Source organism: Pagrus major, chromosome 6 (assembly GCF_040436345.1).
Source record: "Pagrus major chromosome 6, Pma_NU_1.0".
NCBI classification, from domain to species: domain Eukaryota; kingdom Metazoa; phylum Chordata; class Actinopteri; order Spariformes; family Sparidae; genus Pagrus; species Pagrus major.
The window spans coordinates 20,189,216-20,207,895 of NC_133220.1; the positions used below are offsets into that span (position 1 = coordinate 20,189,216).

General features: G+C 40.1%; 2 protein-coding genes across 2 annotated transcripts; one reads left to right on the forward strand and one right to left on the reverse strand.

The window, feature by feature from the left end:
• Positions 1–171: 171 nt before the first annotated feature.
• On the reverse strand, positions 172–4,255 carry emc3 (ER membrane protein complex subunit 3). The gene is made up of 9 exons (XM_073469282.1): positions 4,026–4,255; positions 3,486–3,657; positions 3,330–3,387; positions 3,076–3,169; positions 2,640–2,744; positions 2,457–2,538; positions 2,250–2,329; positions 1,078–1,160; positions 172–993 (listed from the first exon to the last, which is right to left on the reverse strand). Exons 2-9 carry the CDS (start codon positions 3,638–3,640, stop codon positions 865–867), a joined length of 786 nt encoding a protein of 261 aa, XP_073325383.1. The 5' UTR covers positions 3,641–3,657; positions 4,026–4,255; the 3' UTR covers positions 172–864.
• A 1,262-nt stretch (positions 4,256–5,517) lies between these two features.
• LOC140998871 (RNA-binding protein 5-like) lies at positions 5,518–15,277 on the forward strand. The gene is made up of 25 exons (XM_073469281.1): positions 5,518–5,582; positions 6,130–6,181; positions 6,264–6,429; positions 6,549–6,692; positions 7,696–7,765; positions 8,155–8,228; positions 8,993–9,076; positions 9,756–9,816; positions 9,942–10,010; positions 10,101–10,261; positions 10,364–10,461; positions 10,712–10,799; positions 10,952–11,020; positions 11,295–11,367; positions 11,461–11,564; positions 11,651–11,783; positions 11,881–11,978; positions 12,104–12,259; positions 13,420–13,569; positions 13,668–13,745; positions 13,836–14,015; positions 14,211–14,285; positions 14,368–14,468; positions 14,579–14,708; positions 14,905–15,277. Exons 2-25 carry the CDS (start codon positions 6,165–6,167, stop codon positions 15,028–15,030), a joined length of 2,505 nt encoding a protein of 834 aa, XP_073325382.1. The 5' UTR covers positions 5,518–5,582; positions 6,130–6,164; the 3' UTR covers positions 15,031–15,277.
• The last annotated feature ends 3,403 nt before the right edge of the window (positions 15,278–18,680 follow it).

Genomic DNA, 18,680 nt, shown 5'->3' on the forward strand with positions numbered 1-18,680 from the left:
AGAAGGTGGGTACTCTACAAAAACATCCGTTTAGTGTTATGAGCTCAGAGCATCCTCTCCAGGGACATGTGTGTGACTACTGGCTGTAATATTAGTCAAATGACTCGTGTGCATAATAATGAATATGAGCAACTAATTTGGGGTGCACTGCCACAAATGATGAACCAAGTGTTTAGTCAAAACAGGCTTTATGCTGTACAAAACACAGGGGAGTTACATTACAAAATAAACTGTCTACATACTTTAAAAACAATATTTCAATCGCACAAACATGTTCACTGCCAACAACTAATCAGTTCTGGGTCTGCTTCCAACTCCCAGCAGCTGACACAGAACAGTTGACCTATGATCTAACAAAGGAGTCATTAAAGACTGTTAAAGTATAATTAAATAGACATCATTCAGACCTGGAAAATGGTAGTGCCCTATTTTTTTTAAAACACGATGATACATATGAAAATCGAGACAGCTGGTCCACCTGTGCATGACATAAGAAAAAAAAAAAGCACTAGGTAGTTCATATTCTATTACCTAATGGCATACAGTTAGCAAGCTAATAATAATGCATTTCAATAAGCAAAATACACTCAATTTCTCCCAAAAGTCTCCCCGTCTAAAAGGTGAGATAACAAAGCAATGCTCCCTAATTTGCATGAGACAGCAGCAGAACCAGTGTATTTGCAGTCATTTCATTTGTTTTATAGACAGGAATGGAAAGGTGATACATGTGACAAGACAAGGACCACAAATAAGTGAATGTAAACTTTGCATAACATGAAGGGATTTGTCCCATCTCTCAAAAACAAATCCCTGCAATGATCAAAAAATTCAAATTGAAGGCTCCGAGTAGAAGTGAGCAGGCCATCAGAAGATGCCGCTCGGCAGCTCCTTGCTAAACATGCCGTCAAAGTCCAGCTCTCTGCTCATCAGGTCCTCCTCTACACTCTCCAGCGCCCACTGATGGTCAGTAAGTTCCAGTGCCTCCCACTCAGCCTGAAATCCAAGGACAGACATCACATGAACAACAGAGCAAAACCCACCCTCAGTAATGCATTATGCCGAAACTACATTACGTACCTTGAAAGCTTTATTTGTATCTGCAGGCATGGCCATGGCAGCGCCGCTCATCTGCTCCTGCATGATCCTCGACTGATCTGCACCTGTGGGGGTTGACAGATAGATAATTATCTGAATGCAAACCATATATATTGCATTACTGAATTAACCAAAGACACATGCTTTATTAAAACTATAATAACATTAAAGCTTTTATTAAGGTTTCCAAATCAAGTTTAAAATGTCCGAATGTCAGAAAAAGAAACTTATTATTATAGTGTTATAGTCAAGAACGGAGTATTTGTTATTGTAGTTATGTAAATGTAATTTATGGGGCTGTCAGACTGCTAGTAGACCACCTTGTTAATACAGGTCCATGCCTCCCTGTTTGTGTAGCAAGCAAGAGAGCAAACTGTTTTTTGACCAGAATGAAAGTTAAGTTTTTGAAAGGCTAAATGGCAACAAATATAGATTAAAGCAGAATATTTCCTTAGATAAAAACAAATAGTGAATTTTGAGTTGGAAACAATCCCACACAGTCACCACTGGAATCTTATTGTACAAATAGTATGATATTAATAATGTCAAAGGGGCTCTGTTGAACTTCTGTGTTGTGCCGGAGGCCGGTCGTTAGTTTTTGTAAGCGGACTCCATTTCTAAACTAACGTTAGCCACTGCTGCTCTCTGTTAGCAAAGCAGAGGGAGGCGCTGAGACAAGACACTTGAGAACGTGCATAAAGTCACATCCTTTGATTGCGCGGTAAATCAGACCCGGGTCCTTCACACAGAAATCCACAGTCCAGCAGCATTTAACAACTTCAAAATATCATCCACAGGCTTGTTAAAGATAATTAATAGATGTAAAATGCTAAAAAATTGTTACATAGAGCTCTATTAATTGATTTTTAAATATCACTGGCCCGGATTTATCTGCAGCTAAACCCTGCAAATGCAACTACTCTCAGATTCTGTTTACTAAAACTGGATATTGTTTTCATGTTCATATCCCTGTGTATAGGAATTATTATCAACATTAAAAACTAATGGTCAACTGAACAATATTATCAAGAGTCCACCAAAAAAAAATTACTACGATAAGGCTATAGTCACTATTGTGAACCTTAAGTATATGAAGCATTTTCAATCATAACATCATCAACACTCAAAATTATCTTAACATGAACTACAATTACCATTATCTTGGCCCAGAATTAATGAGTACATGCTTCGTAGTCCAAACACGTTGAGGAAATACCATGACGCTGAACTCACCCTGGATGATAAATGGACAAACAAACAAACCAATTAACAAGACAGTCATAAACTAGCTTGAGCATCTTGATATTAATACACAAAGACTAATGCAGTTTATCTCCATGCATCTTGATATATTAGTTTACCAGGAGGCATCCAGTGAGAGCAGCTCTATTCCTTGCTGCAGCATGGGCTTGAAGCGCAGAGTGAGAGGGAAGGGAACCTTAGCTGCGGGAAACAGAGCACAGGAAGGAATCAATGTATTTCTATCAGAACAATATCATCTGTAATATATGTATATACAAGCTGCAACAGAGTGAGAGCATTACTTGTTACGAATCCTGAAAAGGTCCAGTTGATCCAGCCTCCAATGAGGATCATGGGAAGCACATTGGTGACATTTCCCTTCATCATGTCAGTCAACATGCTGGGATCTGTTAGAAGACACAGTGTGAAACAAAATGCAAATAAATAACGAGATAAATACCTGCAAACTGGACTCTCATACAGGGTAGTATTTCATCTCTTTTAAGCTGTTCTGGACATATTTGTAATAATCAAGGAAAGAGATAAAGAAATGCCAGCGCTGACAAGATAGAAGAGAAGAAAAGACGGTCCTGCAAATCTGTTACTCTACACGGTTTACCCTTTTGCATATTCAACTATTTAGATGACACATGCATTTTTCTTTTAAACGGGCTTCCATGTGGAGGGTCACAACATTGAAGATAACATCCTCACATCCTGTAAATAAACAAGGATTACCTGTCATTGGAGATGGTGGAACAACCTTTCTTTTGGTCTTCTTGAAAAATCCATCTTCTTGATTATTGAAGTAGAACTTCCTCATCAAAAATGACTAAAACAAAGACAGTTATTCAGTAACATAATAAATACAATGTCCGGTGGTTTTAGTGTTTTTTATTGCCTATATTTTAGACAATAATGTTCAGATGAGTTGGAGAAATCATCTGGTGAAGAACAGTATGTATGAAACAATGTAAAGAAGGAGTCTCCACCTGTTTGGGAATGTATTTTCCATTTTCTCTCAGGATTCGGCTCCGAATCAGAACCTGGCTGTGTTGGGAGATTGAGCATGAACACATTAATTAATTCAAATAAATTGCAATTGTTTCTATAATATGGTCCCCCCCTTTCAATTGAAGAGTACATACCTGTCAGAAACCTGTTCTAACGTCAACTTCTTGTCACTCTGAAGAAGGATGGACACATAATGACGGATGACCCCGACAAAAAAGGTGATGAAGACAATGGGCAACACGACCCAGAGTCGGATATTGGAGTCCAACAGAAGCTCCGGTTCAGCCATACAGCCTGGTGGATGAACTGAGGAGTCGAACACAAAGCGAGAAACACTTATTTTTTATTACCAGTATGAGGACTGCTTTGTTATAGTTTACTAGAGGCTTTATTTCAAGCTGCGACTGAGCACCGACACCACAGAGGGATGGGCTGTCACTCTCAGTCCATACAGCTAGCTTAGCTAACCAGCGTCATTAAGGTAACGTCAGCGAATAGCAGGTATCAAGCTAATGAACTAGCGTTAAACAACCTAAGATAATTTAAGCTCCACTTCACAAAGTGGAAACGACCCGTTTCTTTAATGAACCAGTAGCAACGACGTGTGAAGCTACCACACATTCACACAACCGATGCTAATGGCTCGCTAACGTTAACGTTAGCCAGCTGGCTACCTTCTTCCTGATGCCCGGGTCACAGTCGGTGGGAGCTGGCGAGTCGTCTTAGCGCAGCGGCCGCCACCTGCAGTGTTTTTCCCAGCTGCGACAGACGCAAAACATGCGCTACGTGAGGTAGTTAAATAAATTATACAATGTTCAACAGCTCGCATCCACTAACACGGCCATTGCGCTGTGGTGTTGTCTCCAGGGATGAGAGCAGATTTTTTGCTTCGGCCGCTCATCCGCATCTCAGCGGGACTGCAGCGCCACCCTGCGGTGATGGGGGGAAGCGCCTGTCCGGGGCCAGCAGCCAGGTGTCCCTCCTGCCTGTGATGTGGTCCATGGCAGCACTCAGGGCTGACTGCACAGGTGACACTAGGTGACATGTTGCAGGGTGTTTACTACACTTTGAGAACAAAAGACATGAGGAATAGCATTTACAATGAGTTGATTTAGTGGTTTTTAAATTTGAACAATTTTGTTTGAACTTAGTGATGCACAATGAATCGAAATACGATCAAAATAAAAAAAATAACTAAAGAAGCTGCAATTTTTTTGATCAAGGTTAAATGTGTGACAGATATGATAAAGTACAGTGTGCTGCAGACATGCTCTGGCCTACAGATCTTGTTCAACAAATGTCCCATCATCATGTTTTTCATATTTTTGTGTGGAAATGAAAAATGATGCAAAAATAATCTGTCCAACTAATCATATCGTAATATCTGTCAAAAATAATCACTAGGATTTCTCTTTACCACATCAAGCATCCCCATTGTTAATCATGTGGAAGTCAAAGCATCTTCATGATTGTAAAGGCATACAGACATGCAGATGATGAATGCTAGATAATAATAATAATAATAATGCAGAGTTGTATCATACTGAAACAAACAATAATATCAGTAAACTGGAGAAAAGTGTCATCTATATAAAATTGAATGATTGTTGGGAAGACATGGGGAGCTGGAAGGAGCCTACTAGTCATGTGACCAGGTGGAGGACAAGTATTTATTTAAGTTTTTCTGACTTTCTTTTGATCAGATTTATTGACCAGGTATGTCAAGGCACCTCAAACTGATACTGTAAACTGCTTATTACAAGGTAAACAGCCTGTGTAGATGTATATTTGACAGTCATATAATTTCTTACATATTATTGCACAATTGTATGTTATTATGTAATATCTCTATATGTATATCTTTTAAGGACAGTAGATTAGAGTCATTTAACAGGGATACAGAGTTACTGCGCTAGGATAGCATAGCACAAAACAAAATATGATGCATGATGGCAAAAAAAAGAAAGTAATTAATGTTGCACTTATGATTATCATTCCTGCCAGATTAGTTATTTGGTTGTTTTTTCATTTTTTAATATTTTATCAGCAAGACCACACTGTACTGTGTATCCGCCACATTCCCATCCACACCACTAGGTGGCGGTAATGCGCTATTAGCCTGTTAGCTAACGACTATTAAAAGAAGAGGAAGAGTCTTCAGCTGACTGACCGGAACAGAAACCCTCTATTAGCAGGTCATTATCAGAACTACCAAGCTTTGTAATTTAAAGGTATGTAACACGAAATAACGCGGTAATTTATTTTATATTTCGGCTAACGTATGCTAAGTTATTTAAGCTAGCTGTCCCATATATCCATCACAACGTCAAAGCTAAGACGCATAGCTAAAGTGGCTGCTTGCTGCCTGTTTCTGCAGGACAGTCGCTGTTGTTAAAATGTCAGTAGACCTGTTATGTTGTAGCTGAGGTTCACCTCCATCTGAAACAGAATTATTTATTTAGTGTACTTGTATTAGTCGTTTAAAATCAGGGCTGTGTTATCATTTTCTTGGCATCATGTGACCTCAGCTCCCCATAAGTTGACTGAACCAGTGTAGAAATCTGAGCCTTTTCGAGCAACACAGTCAATGTTAGTGTTTTTTAGAAGTATTCATGACACACCTGCTTCTTAGCTACATGCAGTTAAAACAAGTCAAGGCTCAAAGTATCCTTTTGTTGATTTCTGTAAATATATCAGAGGTTTTCTCTGGCTGAGGTCAAACATCTAACTGACGACTATTGATTCATTGCTTAAAAATGTTTTCATGTTTCTACAAAGATCCTTGATCAAGCGTGTGCCCTCTTCACTAAACCATGGGAGCTGATAAAAGGTAAGACAAACATAATCCAACCTAGAAGTGTCTCATATTCAGTCTATTCCTGTATTTCACCTGCACTCATTTTCTGTTTCAGGCTCAGTCGTGGTGAACGCAGTGGAAGATATGGTTCTGACGGGAGGAGGGATGATCCAGAATGGCATGACAGACGAAGAGGCAGAGACGTGGAGAGGGATTATGATCATCGTTGGGGTGATGATAGACACAGAGAGCGGAGAGACAGAGACAGAGACAGTCCAGAGGTGAGTGTTTAGGAAGACCTTTGTAAGCTCATGTTACGTTTACACCTGTCGTAGAAAACAAAGCCTTGCAGTTTTTAGTTTAATAATAACAGCATTGTTTTTTTCTTTGTCTGCAACAGAGGGGTCGAAAACGACGCAATAGTGACAGATCTGATGATGAATACGATGGGGATTATCCAGACCACCATTACAACATGGAACCAGAGGAGGAGAGCAAGACTATTATGCTGAGGGGTCTCCCTCTTAATGTTATAGAGGATGATGTAAGTGTCACTGATGCCTTTTTCAGATCCTTACCTTTATTACATACAATATTAAATACAATCTTACACCCCCCTTTGATCTAATTAAAAAAACATGAAAGGGCATCACATCTCCAATTTCCAGGTCAGGAGAGGACAGGGAGTCAGAGAGGACAAAATACTCACATATTGGGTCCAACGCTCCACTACGAATCTCTCTTTTTCAGCACACAAAGAGCGAATAGACAAAAAAAAACAACAGCAATGACATCAATAAAGTAAAACGACTCTGAACCTTCTGAAAAGAAGGAGAGAGGCTAAAAGAAAAAGAGCAGAGAGAGAATATAAGGGAGGTGATCAGTCAGGTGATCAGTATTTCCAAGAAATAAAGTAATCTAAGGAGGGTTGCCATCTTTTTTAAAAAAATGTGGACGTTTCCTTTTCTGCAGTATCTTACCACTGATGCCTTTTAAGGGTAAAACTGCACCACCACTAAGGTAGAGCTGCTGCCCCCAGTACATTTTTCACAAGGACCTGCAAATTGCTTGTAAAGAGTGCAGTTGTATTACAGGCAGGGAGGAGGCAAGAAGTCAGCTCTAAAGGTAAAATTCAAATCTGTGATCTGACCTGGAATCAGTCATACTTGAGAACCAAGTGTAAGTTGTAAAAAATCAGAGGCAGCTTCTGCACCGATCTAATTTAACTGACCTAATCTGAAGAAACACTTGGTCTGGCATGATTGCCATCAAGCAGCTGATTGTGGGAGGTTTGACCTCATTCGATCCGGTGTTACCATAACCTCTGACAGTCTGTTCAGGCAATTTTTATGGTTGAGGAAGTTGTTAGAGTGTTAATTCCAACTACTTTTTGTGCTCCGACGACCTAGTATGGAAGAGGCAGCTGAGTGTTTCTAAAAATTGAGAAATTGCAGAAATTTTGACAGTGTTGGCTGATGATTGTGTACTGCTTTGAAAAGCTTTTGTATTCAGATTAATTTGACCTTCTGCCTGCCTCCATTTTCCAGATCCGCTCAGCACTAGAGCAGCTGGAGGGGCCCCAACCTGTGGAAATTCGCTTGATGAGGAAAAGAAGAGGTGAGTGCTGCTGTTCAGAAGAGTGTCTCACATTCACCGCCATGCTCTGTCTTATATGATCCACTTTTCCTCTTTTATCAAAGTCCCTGAGAAAAAAGCTTCTTATAACAACTGTCAGAGGATCCTTTGTGTCACATAGATTGTCTGGTTTTGATGATATGGCCAGGTAAGGAGGTAACTGTATGTACTATATCTCTACTATTTTTGTACAAACTTTAGATGCCATAATAATAAAACAAATGTATCACCATGCCCTTGACCTTGTAAGCACCCTTCCCGACTCCAGTTTTTAGTTGAATCGGACTTTACAAGCCCTTTGTGAGTTTAAATGTTGCACCAAAGCATTCTAACTAACACGCCTCCCGTCTATATTTGAATACTGTCTCTAGGTATAAGCCGAGGTTTCGCCTTCGTGGAGTTTTATCGCTTGCAAGATTCTACCCGATGGATGGAGACCAATCAGGTTGCCTCAACAATCACCAAGTTTAGAATTACTCTTGGAGATTAGAGCCCCAATTAACCGACACATGAGTGACTGATCTTTGAGAGATTAGCAGTATTTGCAATATACAGAGCTTCAAACTGTTAAGTAAATATTTTTGATTTCACACACTTGGAGATTATTTTTTAAGTGTACAGAAGTTTTTTCAGCTAGAATGAAAGTCTGTCAACTGCTTAGCTTTATGTTTGCTGTGAATTCACAATATAAAGGTTTTTGCTCTTGGAAATTGCATTGAAATCTTTAGTTCTGTTACAAATTTCAACAGAGATACAGTGCAGCAAATACTGAATAAGCCTTTTGCCTCCTTATCAAGAGTATACTTCCTGTTCACAGAGTGGCCCAAGTAGTCCATAGCACATTCTGCTCCAGCTCAGTCACTTGGGATATTTTCTCAACTCCATTTAAAATCCGAAGACTGGAGTGAGACAGGGACGAGCTGGCAGCACTCCGTTCCCAAACACTAAGGACCTTTTTTTTTTCTTTCTTTCTTTTGAGAACTCATTCCCTCATACACAGAACAGCAGCTTTCTCTCTGAACTTCTTTCTGCCTCTGTTCCTTTTTTACTCCCTGAGACACTCTACCGAAGCAACGAGTGTAAAGCCTAGCCACTCTTTCCCGTTCCAGCTGCTCTCACTCATGGGGTGGGGTAGCAGCAGGACCTTACCTGCCTCATTGGCACAAACATGTCAGAATTTGAAATAATTGGTGGCGTTTGACTTCACAGAACAAGCTGGTGATCCAGGGGAAAAGCATTGCGCTGCACTACAGCAACAGGAGACAGAACGTTGAAAACTGGCTTTGCACTGCAGTGAGTATCATTTCTAACTAGTTCAACAAACTTTATTTTCCGTTTGCACAGTTCACCCAAATAAAAAAGAAATGCAACAACAAAAACAGGAAACATAGAAGAGGTGTGGAGTAATGAGTAGTCAAAAAGAACCAGAAACACGGAGAACATTCATGATAATGTTTTCATTAGTGTATAAATACCTAAAACTAAGAATCCTGTTTTTGTTACCTTAGAATGAACCTTTGATATTTTAAGAGGTAGTGAGTACAGTAGCCCAGAACAGACGAACTGAACACTGACTCGAGAGAGGGCCATTTGTGCTTTTTGCATTTTTGTGGACACTGTCGGGGACAGTGAGGCAAGGCGTGTTCAGTTGGTTGCAATCTGAACCCCACATTGCTAGATTCCATTAAATCCTACACACTAGACCTTTACAATCAATGTAAAAAGTACAAAAAAGAATCAAAAACAAAAATACAATCTGGATAACATGAATTAAGTACAGGTTTAACAAGTAGGCCTGTTGCAAATGGACTCAACGTGGGCTGTAAAAGTAGTGCTAGTATGACGATGACAGAAGTGCATGGGTGCTTTAAGTACTTCACTGTATTCCCAGAAAATGGGGAATCTTTTTTTCCCCCCCTTTTTTTAAAATAAAGATCATAAACGAAAAAACATTGTCATTTGTTTATCATAGTGTGGTGTGTACAATTTCCGCAAGAAGCTGAAGTGTTTCAGGTGTGGAGCAGCTAAAGTTGGTGAGTCACTTCAACAAAATAAAACACATTTTATTTTTTATTGTATATCTTTGACTCTGTTATTGTGGCTTGCACCGCCTAATTGTAACCTGCATGTCGCTCTACTTTGTCTTTGCTGAGTACAGACAGAGAGTCACCGGGACGAAGTGGTTCAAATGCAGAGTCTCAACAACAAGGAGATTACAATGGAGACAGTGAGTGTGTTCTTTAACCACCTATTGCAATAATACATTCTTTCCCTAAACATATTCTAAATCTAGTTTGTACTTTTTTTGTGTTTGCAGCACTAATTTTGAGAAACATTGCCCCTCTTTCAACCGTGGATGGAATTTTGAACATGCTGGCCTCCTACGCCAACCTGTCAGCGGGCAACATCCGCCTCATCAAAGACAAGCACACAGGACAGAATAGAGGCTTTGCCTTTGTTCAGCTCTCGTCTCCCTTGGTTTGTTATTCCTGTAGTTAACATGTGGTCATGATGTAAGTCAGAATGTTTATATTTGGGGTGAATACATTTGATAATCTTACGTTTTCACTTCTTGTACAGGAGGCTTCTCAGCTGCTCGCTGCTCTCCAGGGCCTTCAGCCGCCACTGAAACTGGATGGGAAAACAATCGGTGTGGATTATGCCAAGAGTGCAAGGAAGTGAGTCACACACCTACAGTTTTATTCAGTTTTCTATGAATAATGCGCATGAAAGCTCTGCGCTGTGGGAACTGCATTATGTCGGGAGTTTTATTCCCAGATAGATATTATTATTCATTTGTTTTGTTGTGTGCTAAAATAGAATATAATTGGTTCACTTTTGTCTAAAATTTGGAGCCAATAAATGACAGATTTTTATCCTGTATGTTCTACAATGAAGGTTTAACTAATCGCTCTGTATCCTGTCCAGAGACTCAGCGCAGCTTGATGGAATCAGGGCCAATGTTCTCTCTGTTGCCAGCACAGCCATAGCTGCAGCTCAGTGGTCATCCAGCCAGGTATCAGGTTTTTACTTGTGCCATCTTGTATTTCTAAGTAATTTAAATTTGCTGCAGAATACTGGTTAATTTGTTAATGCAACTTGGCATGTGTAGATTGGGGCTCTTGTATGTTGTTACTGACTTTGCTGTTATCCCTGTATTGTCTTTAGCTACAGCAAGCTTCAGCTACCACCTCTGACTACATTACTCTTCCGGAGGGTTATGCACAGCAAACACAGGTCAGTTAGTAGACTATTATTTAAAGACTATTGTGTGACAGGTAAAATACATTTTTTAAATTACTTTAAATCTTTTTAAATATACAGTGAGTATTACTGATGTAGGTGCTATTATTTGAATACATTTTACCTCTATTGTTTTATATTTATTGTGATTTTTATTGTTTTAAATGTGTTGTAATCTACATACGATCATTTCCTGTTTGAATAAAAGTTATGATAATAGTGATAACAGTAATGATGACTGATGTAACAGCTGTTCCCTCTGATGCAGGGACCGAATTATCAGTCATGGCAGCAGCAGCCTGAAGGATTGGCTCCTGTTGTTGGAGATGGATTGCTCGGAGGTAATTTAAGCTGTCACTCACTCAGAGAATAGAGTACTAAAACATAATTTTAGATTTTAGATTGCTAATTTTATCATCACCAACTGTCTTTAGCTGCTCCAGAAATGAAGACACTGCTCCCTGTAGCCACAGGTGTTGTCATATCCCAGACACCTCAACTTTACCAGCCTGTCGTTATCAGCCAGCCTGCCATACAGGTAGATGGTGTATTAATATGGCATATTTGTACTGCAAACACAACAACCTGTGTTGTATGGTGAATGCAAAATCTCCTCACTTTCAGTCACAACAGTTAGTGAGGCCTGTCGATGCAGCACATCAGACTGCTGTGAGTGTCTGCGCTGCATCACTGGTAACACCAGCAGCTACCACTGTTGCAACTACTGCCTGTGCTGCCCCAACTACTAACACAACAGGTAAGATCAGTTAGTTACAGAATGAGTAGATCGACCGTAGATCAAATTTATGTGTTTTTAAAAAAAACATTTGTTTCATATGCGCCTCTCTTTGTAGCTGTTGTTGCCCCTGACACCTCCACATACCAGTATGATGAGGCTTCAGGTTACTATTATGATCCACAGGCTGGCCTGTACTACGATCCCAGCAGCCAAGTAAGAATTCTGTCATCTCAATATATGTACAGAATATCCTGCCAAACATTATGAAATTGTATGTAATTGTTTTCTAAACCTGTTTATACATTTTATAAAGTTTCACTTATGCGTGTCATCCACAGTACTACTATAACTCTGAGTCTCAGCAGTACCTCTACTGGGACAGTGAAAAGCAGATGTACGTCCCTGCACTGGCTGAATCAGACACAAACACAGAGCAACTGGCAAAAGAGCTGCGGGAAAAAAAAGAGAAGCCCAAAAGCAAGTCTGCACAGCAGGTAAATGCTACTTTTTTGTTCTTGTTTGTTTTTGCTAAAGGTTTTATGCCTCTGCACCAGCTGTAGGCTGAGGCGTTATGTTATTTGGGATTATCTATCCGTCTGTATGTCCCATTCTTTTGAAAGAAATATCTCAGGAACACCTTGAGGGAATTTCCTTAAATTTCCTGATTATATTTCATATGCTAATTTTGAAAAAAATTCACACAAATGTCTCATATTGATGAAGGCTCGCAGTCATCCAGGTCAAGTGCTGTATCGTAGGCAACTGGACTTGTTTCAGTTTCTTGAAGACGTTTCACCTCTCATCCAAGAGGCTTCTTGAGTTCTAACTAACTGAGCAGACTTTTAAACTCTGTGTGGGAGTGTCTGAAGAACTGAAGAAGCCTCTTGGATGAGAGGTGAAACGTCTTCAAGAAACTGAAACAAGTCCAGTTGCCTACGATACAGCACTTAGAAAATGTCTCATAGAATGAAGCAATGACATTTTATATCCAAAACCTCAACGGCCAACTTCACTGCAGTTTTGAAATTAAGTTATTCAACATTATAACTCAGGAACAGAAGAGATTGTTAACATATTTCACATTTGGTTTGACACTGAATTGGTGACACAAATCTTTGGTGCCCCACCTCGAAACTGTGCTGATTGTAGAGCTCTCCTGCTGCTGGGTTTAAGATGTGAGTGTAGCATCCAGTTTAAGACTTTGTAGCTTCTTCTTGTTCTGTCAGAATCAGCTTTGCTGGCCAAGCATGTGAACACATACAAGGAATTTGACTCTGTTTTTCTTGCAGTTAACTTACACACTAATAGACATCAGCAGTAGTCAGTGTTTTTCCTTATGTTAAGCTCCAGTTGATGTTCTTTGTACCGTGTGACGAAGCACTCCGTCAGTCCTCTGTACTCACCAGTAAAAATAGCCTCTAAAAGGAGACGGCATGTTTCTGACAGGAAATGATTTACTGGAATTATACATAATAATAATAATAATAATAATAATAATAATAATAATAATAATAATACAGTGATAACCTCCATTTCACCAAGAACTGCAACTGCAACTGGGGCACGGGGGCATACAACCGCAGGCCGTAATTCAAGTTTCTGGATAGTTCATATCTTGTCATTTAAATGATATCTGTACTTAACACAATTGTAGATCGCAAAGGACATGGAACGTTGGGCAAAAAGCTTCAATAAGCAAAAAGAGAGTTTTAAGAGCAGTTCCCAAGGCTCAGGACCATCCAAGGAGGAGGACAGGAGAGAGTCTGCAGCTGCTGACGCAGGTTTTGCTCTCTTTGAGAAAAAGGTGAGACTAATGACAGACTAACCTTTCTGTTGTGGACAATTATGATAACATAGTTTGCATGTAAAAATGTGTTGATGAGATTTGTTGCTTCCTTTTAGCATACAGGAGGCTTTGACATACCATCATTCATGACGGAACAATTCAAGATCCTAGAGCATCAGGAGACTTCAGCTAAGGTTTGTTTGGGCTTTGGCTTTATTTCCCCACTCCGCAATTATCAGTAAAAAATAAAGCCCATAACACTTTTATCCATTTTTATATCATAGACTGGTCTGGTTGCTGCTTTCAACGAAGATGGTGATGCAGAGGAGGGCGGCTCAGATCGAGCTGCCTATGAAGATGGAAAAATAACAGACTGGAGGAAGATGGTTTGCCTGCTGTGTCGACGGCAGTTCCCCACCAAGGAGGCTCTGCTGCGTCACCAGCAGCTATCTGACCTCCACAAGGTGAGAACGGTGACACAGCAGGCGTTTAATCTGCGAGTAGCTATGAATATTGCGGGCTCTGCCATCTGTTCAGCTTCTATGCAAAAGGAAAAACGTTATCGATCTTCTACTGTCTTTTAAGATATAGTATATGTGAATATGATATTTACTTTGAAAATGAATTTGTAGTTGAAGCTGCTTTTCGATTTGTTTTAGCAAAACTTGGAAATTCAGAGAAGATCAAAACTCACAGAAGCTGAGCTGGAGGAGCTGGAGAGAAAAGAAACTGAGGTATTTTGGCACAAGATTTTTCCCATCAGTTATATTGTCAATGAAGGATACATTGAATTAAGTTTCATGGTCATTTTTACAGCTGAAATACAGAGACAGAGCTGCAGAGAGAAGGGAGAAGTACGGTGTCCCTGAACCTCCCGCACCAAAGAAGAGATTCTATCCACCGCCAACCCCGACAGTGTAAGTGGAACTTTTTAATCGCCCTGCAAATCATCTGCAGACTCTCATCATCCTGATTAACGCCTTTAATTTAAAACATTTTAATACCTCCTGTCATTCATCTTCAACAGAAACTATGAACAGCCCACCAAAGACGGCCTAACGAGTGATAACATCGGGAGCAAAATGTTGCAAGCAATGGGCTGGCAGGAAGGCAAAGGTCTGGGGCGCCACCAGCAGGGCATCACCGCTCCCATCACGGTGAGGAGGCCAACAACAATTCTTTTTGACATTTTTCTTGAAATTAAAACTCTCATCTCCCCACCAGCTCCTGACAGATGGAATATGCATGCCAATGTGTTCTTTTCCCACTCACAAAGCAATTAACACTCTTACCTGAGGGGCGACCTGTGTCCAATCTGCCTCCTCTAATGACCGTCTCTGCCTCTCCCCACAGGCTTCATTAAGGACCAAGGGCACAGGCTTGGGTATTAAAGGAAGCTCGTATGAACTCTCAGCATCTGACACCTACAAGGATGCTGTTCGTAAGGCCATGTTCTCACGCTTCACGGAGATAGAGTGAACTGGAGAGAGACAAGTAATCAGAACCCCCCCACACACACACAGATTGTACTGTACTGTGATTGTTTTCTTTTTTTATGTATATAAAATGCAGTTTTGTTTTTATAGCCACATATTTTGTCATCCGAAGTGTTTTCAGTTGAATGAACATGTAAATATTGTACAGTGTTTGTACATCAAATTATGTGGACCTGCTGAGGTTTTGTCTTTGTGAAAATCCAAAGAATAAATGTGACAATTAAATCCGACCTTTGTGCTTCACCATTGTCTGCAACATGTTTTCTCCCTTTACAGGAAACATCTTGTTATGACAAGAATAGATAACTTTGTCTCAATAAGCCTACTGGGCTGTATACCATATGGAAGTGAGATTGACGTTAATGAACTCTAAGATCAATATCTAAAGGTTGAGGTGGTCTGAGAGCTGGAGAGCAAACTGTCATTCTTCCAAGCTACCTGGCAGCGTGTGTGGTGATTCTTGTCAAGATTGTATCATTAAACGGCCGTGTAGAGCTGTACGTTGATTTCATGGCTCCAGTCTGCAGGTTTAGAAAATGGTCTCTGAGTTATGAGGAAGAAGAAGGCATACTTTATTAATCCTCTTGGTGAAATTCACTTATTTCTTTACGCACTGGTGCATCATACACACGAACATGCGCAAACAAGACCTATACACATGCATTAGTGTATGGAGAAATGTCAGAGCAAGGGGGCTGTGCTATAATCAGGCTCCCCGAGCAGTTAGCGTTTCAGTGCCTTGCTCAAGGGCACCTTGGCAGAGCCCAGCAGGTGAACTGGCACCTCTCCAGCTACCAGTACCTGTCCGTACTGATTCGTCCGGGCAGGATTTGAAGCAGCCACTCAGCCAAGTCCCTATGGACTAAGCTAAAGCGACCAAATCTATCTATCTATCTATCTATCTATCTAAAAAACACTATTATATTTTATTACTGCATTAATATTTAAGCAGAAACATATATTTGACCATTTTATATAACCAATGATTATATTCAGTATGGTTTAAGCTTCTGGGTATTTTCTCAATCAGTCTATTGCTGTTGAGTTGTAGAAAAAGTTATTTCATCCACTAAAACCACTAATTAGAGTCTTAGCGGCTGAACAAGCTGGTCTCGTGTATAGAAATGCTCATATCATTTTATCTGCACATGTTGTGCAGGTTAATTATACAAAAGCTCTAATGATAAATCAGTTTTTATAAAATGTTTTGATGTCGATTCAAGGTGCATGATTTAGTTTAGTTTTAGAGGGTTAGAATGGGGTTTATATTCGTCTCTGTTGTGTTACAGGCTTGTATCTCTCCTACCTGATACAAACAACAGATCTGGCTTTTCATTAAGATTGAGTCCAGTCATTAAGGTGGGATGTTAGATAGACTGACACAATCTTGAGCATCAACATATGTGTAGAAAACACTCCCCAGTTTATGCCGCATCTCCATCTCTTAGCCATCATGATATGTTGTCGTCCATTATATCTGCCAGCCCCCCTTGGCTGCCTTCATATCCTCTTTCCTGAGGCTTAATGGCTGGCATGTTTCACCAGCTCTCACTTCAGAGGGAATGGCAGTGTTTTTGAAGATGCTCCACAGAATCTTTGCTATGTTTCTTCGGGTCATTCCATCTCATTGCTATTTCCTGCAAGAACCGAGGGAAAGCTTGAGGACAGACTGCTGTTTGAAGGCACAAAGATACAGTACAGTCGCTCCTGTCATCTAAACGGCTGCGTGTTGAAAGAGGTGAATTTAAAGTAATTTGGGGTGCCATTCTCATTCATTTTAATGATCCAGACCTCAGTTCTAACTTACAATTCAAGTGTCAGGTTTCAGGTGAAGGATTTGAGAGACTTTATTTTAAAGCTTCATTTATGGTCTGATTGTGTTTGTTGTGTAGATGTCCCTGTTGTATAAAGCAAAAATTCACTCTCATCCTCATCACTAGGGGGCAGTGTCACTTTTAAAGGGTATACATTCAACCAGTTACTATTTGACATGATAAAAAAAAATACATTACCATTAATCCATTAAAATTGTGCTCTCACATATGGAAATTTAGTTCATACATATTTGTTTCCAAAATCCTCACTTTTTTTGCATATAAATAATTAAAGCAAATGTATTTATTCTGATGATATGAGCACGTTTCATGTGTTATTCCTTGAAGGATCAAACCTTTTCTCCATTTTGCTGGCTGTAGTTTTTTGTCTCTGTGCAGCAGCACTGTCTGTCCCACAGTGACACCATGATGTCCTCACTGCTCCGTGGCACAGGGTGGGGAGGACAGGCAGGGATTAACATCACTGGCGTTGTGTCATAACACAAGTCATAATGCTACAGCAAAAGGTTAATTTGAATCATTTGTTTTTCCTCAAGATATCCTCCCCTCACATTGCTACAGTCAGGAATTCATGCATCATATCAGGTGGCATGGAGAGGAAGGATGCCATCTTCTCCCCAGGTCTGCTGTTGAGTGACGGCCAACAACGGTGCAGATTAACTAACCCTGTAGTAGCAGAATGACAGCTTTGATCCCCCTGTTGATTAATGCTGCACCACAAAAATGAACTGTGCTCACTGTCTCACAGGGACACTTGTGAATGCCTACTCAGTTTTCACATGGCACTGGCTCAGCTTACCAGAATCTGTGTCAGTTGACTAAGCCGTTTTGCATAACACAGTCAGTGGCCACACTTGCTGAATAAAACTGGGAGCGGATGAGGTTGGCATAATGTACAGCATGTTCCAAATGTATAGGGAATGTGTTATGAATATGATTTCAGCAAAAACACCCTGTTCTCACTGCTTATGGCACAGAAACAGCCAAGTCTGTCTGAATTCAGGGAACAGCTCTTGGAACAGGTCATACAACTATTGCCTCACCGAGTATTATTTTATTGTGACATTTACATTTCTAACATACTGCAGAGTCACACAAACAATTTCGGTCAATGAAACTCAAACTTGCCGTCTACATTTTCATAAAAAATGTGTTTTTGCACAATTTTTAAAGTATCAGTGTTGCACGCCAGAGACAGAGCCTCTGATTTTAGGACCTCCACAATATTATTTATATCACCCTCAGATAGATGAACAGCCTCCAGCTTCTCTTTGAGCTTATGAAATAGATGAAACTGGCTGGCATCATGCACATCCTGTAAATCCTCAATAATGGTCTGGATTACTGAGGATGGGAGGTAAAACAAAGCCAAACTGTTTAAGAGGAGGGTGTTGGGTCCTGTGGGTCCTGTGTTGTTGGTAGATGCTACTATGAGGAAAATTGGACGGCGCTCCTGTTGTTGTGGCCACAGCGGTGCCAACAATAATACCACTTGGAGATGCTCGGAGGGGAAAAGTTCACTGTTGCCACTATAATTTATTATCCCAAACTGAAGATCATCACTAATAATGTACAGTCTTATTGCTGAGAACCATGGCTTTAAAGCAACATTATGTAATTTTTTTTTACCTTAAAATAACAGCTTCAAAATCATGTTGATGGTACGGTGTCTTGTAATAGCATGAATGGGGTCTCTGTCTCAGCTATCACTTGTCTCTGCACTATGTAACTTCAGTGAGAGGATCACAGCGTTACATACATGTTTACTTCAACATACAAGTTTCCAACTCATAACATT

What these genes read in the sequence shown, in the direction of transcription:
- LOC140998871 (XM_073469281.1), top strand. An exon ending in TGGAGATGGATTGCTCGGAG is followed by an intron (nt 11,368 to 11,460) that starts GTAATTTAAGCT and finishes AACTGTCTTTAG; the next exon opens with CTGCTCCAGAAATGAAGACA. An exon ending in TCAGCCAGCCTGCCATACAG is followed by an intron (nt 11,565 to 11,650) that starts GTAGATGGTGTA and finishes CCTCACTTTCAG; the next exon opens with TCACAACAGTTAGTGAGGCC.
- emc3 (XM_073469282.1), bottom strand. Translation starts at nt 3,640, where the DNA reads ATGGCTGAACCGGAGCTTCTGTTGGACTCCAATATCCGACTCTGGGTC. An exon ending in GAAAATACATTCCCAAACAG is followed by an intron (nt 3,170 to 3,329) that starts GTGGAGACTCCT and finishes TCTTTGTTTTAG; the next exon opens with TCATTTTTGATGAGGAAGTT. An exon ending in CTTTTCAGGATTCGTAACAA is followed by an intron (nt 2,539 to 2,639) that starts GTAATGCTCTCA and finishes TGTTTCCCGCAG; the next exon opens with CTAAGGTTCCCTTCCCTCTC.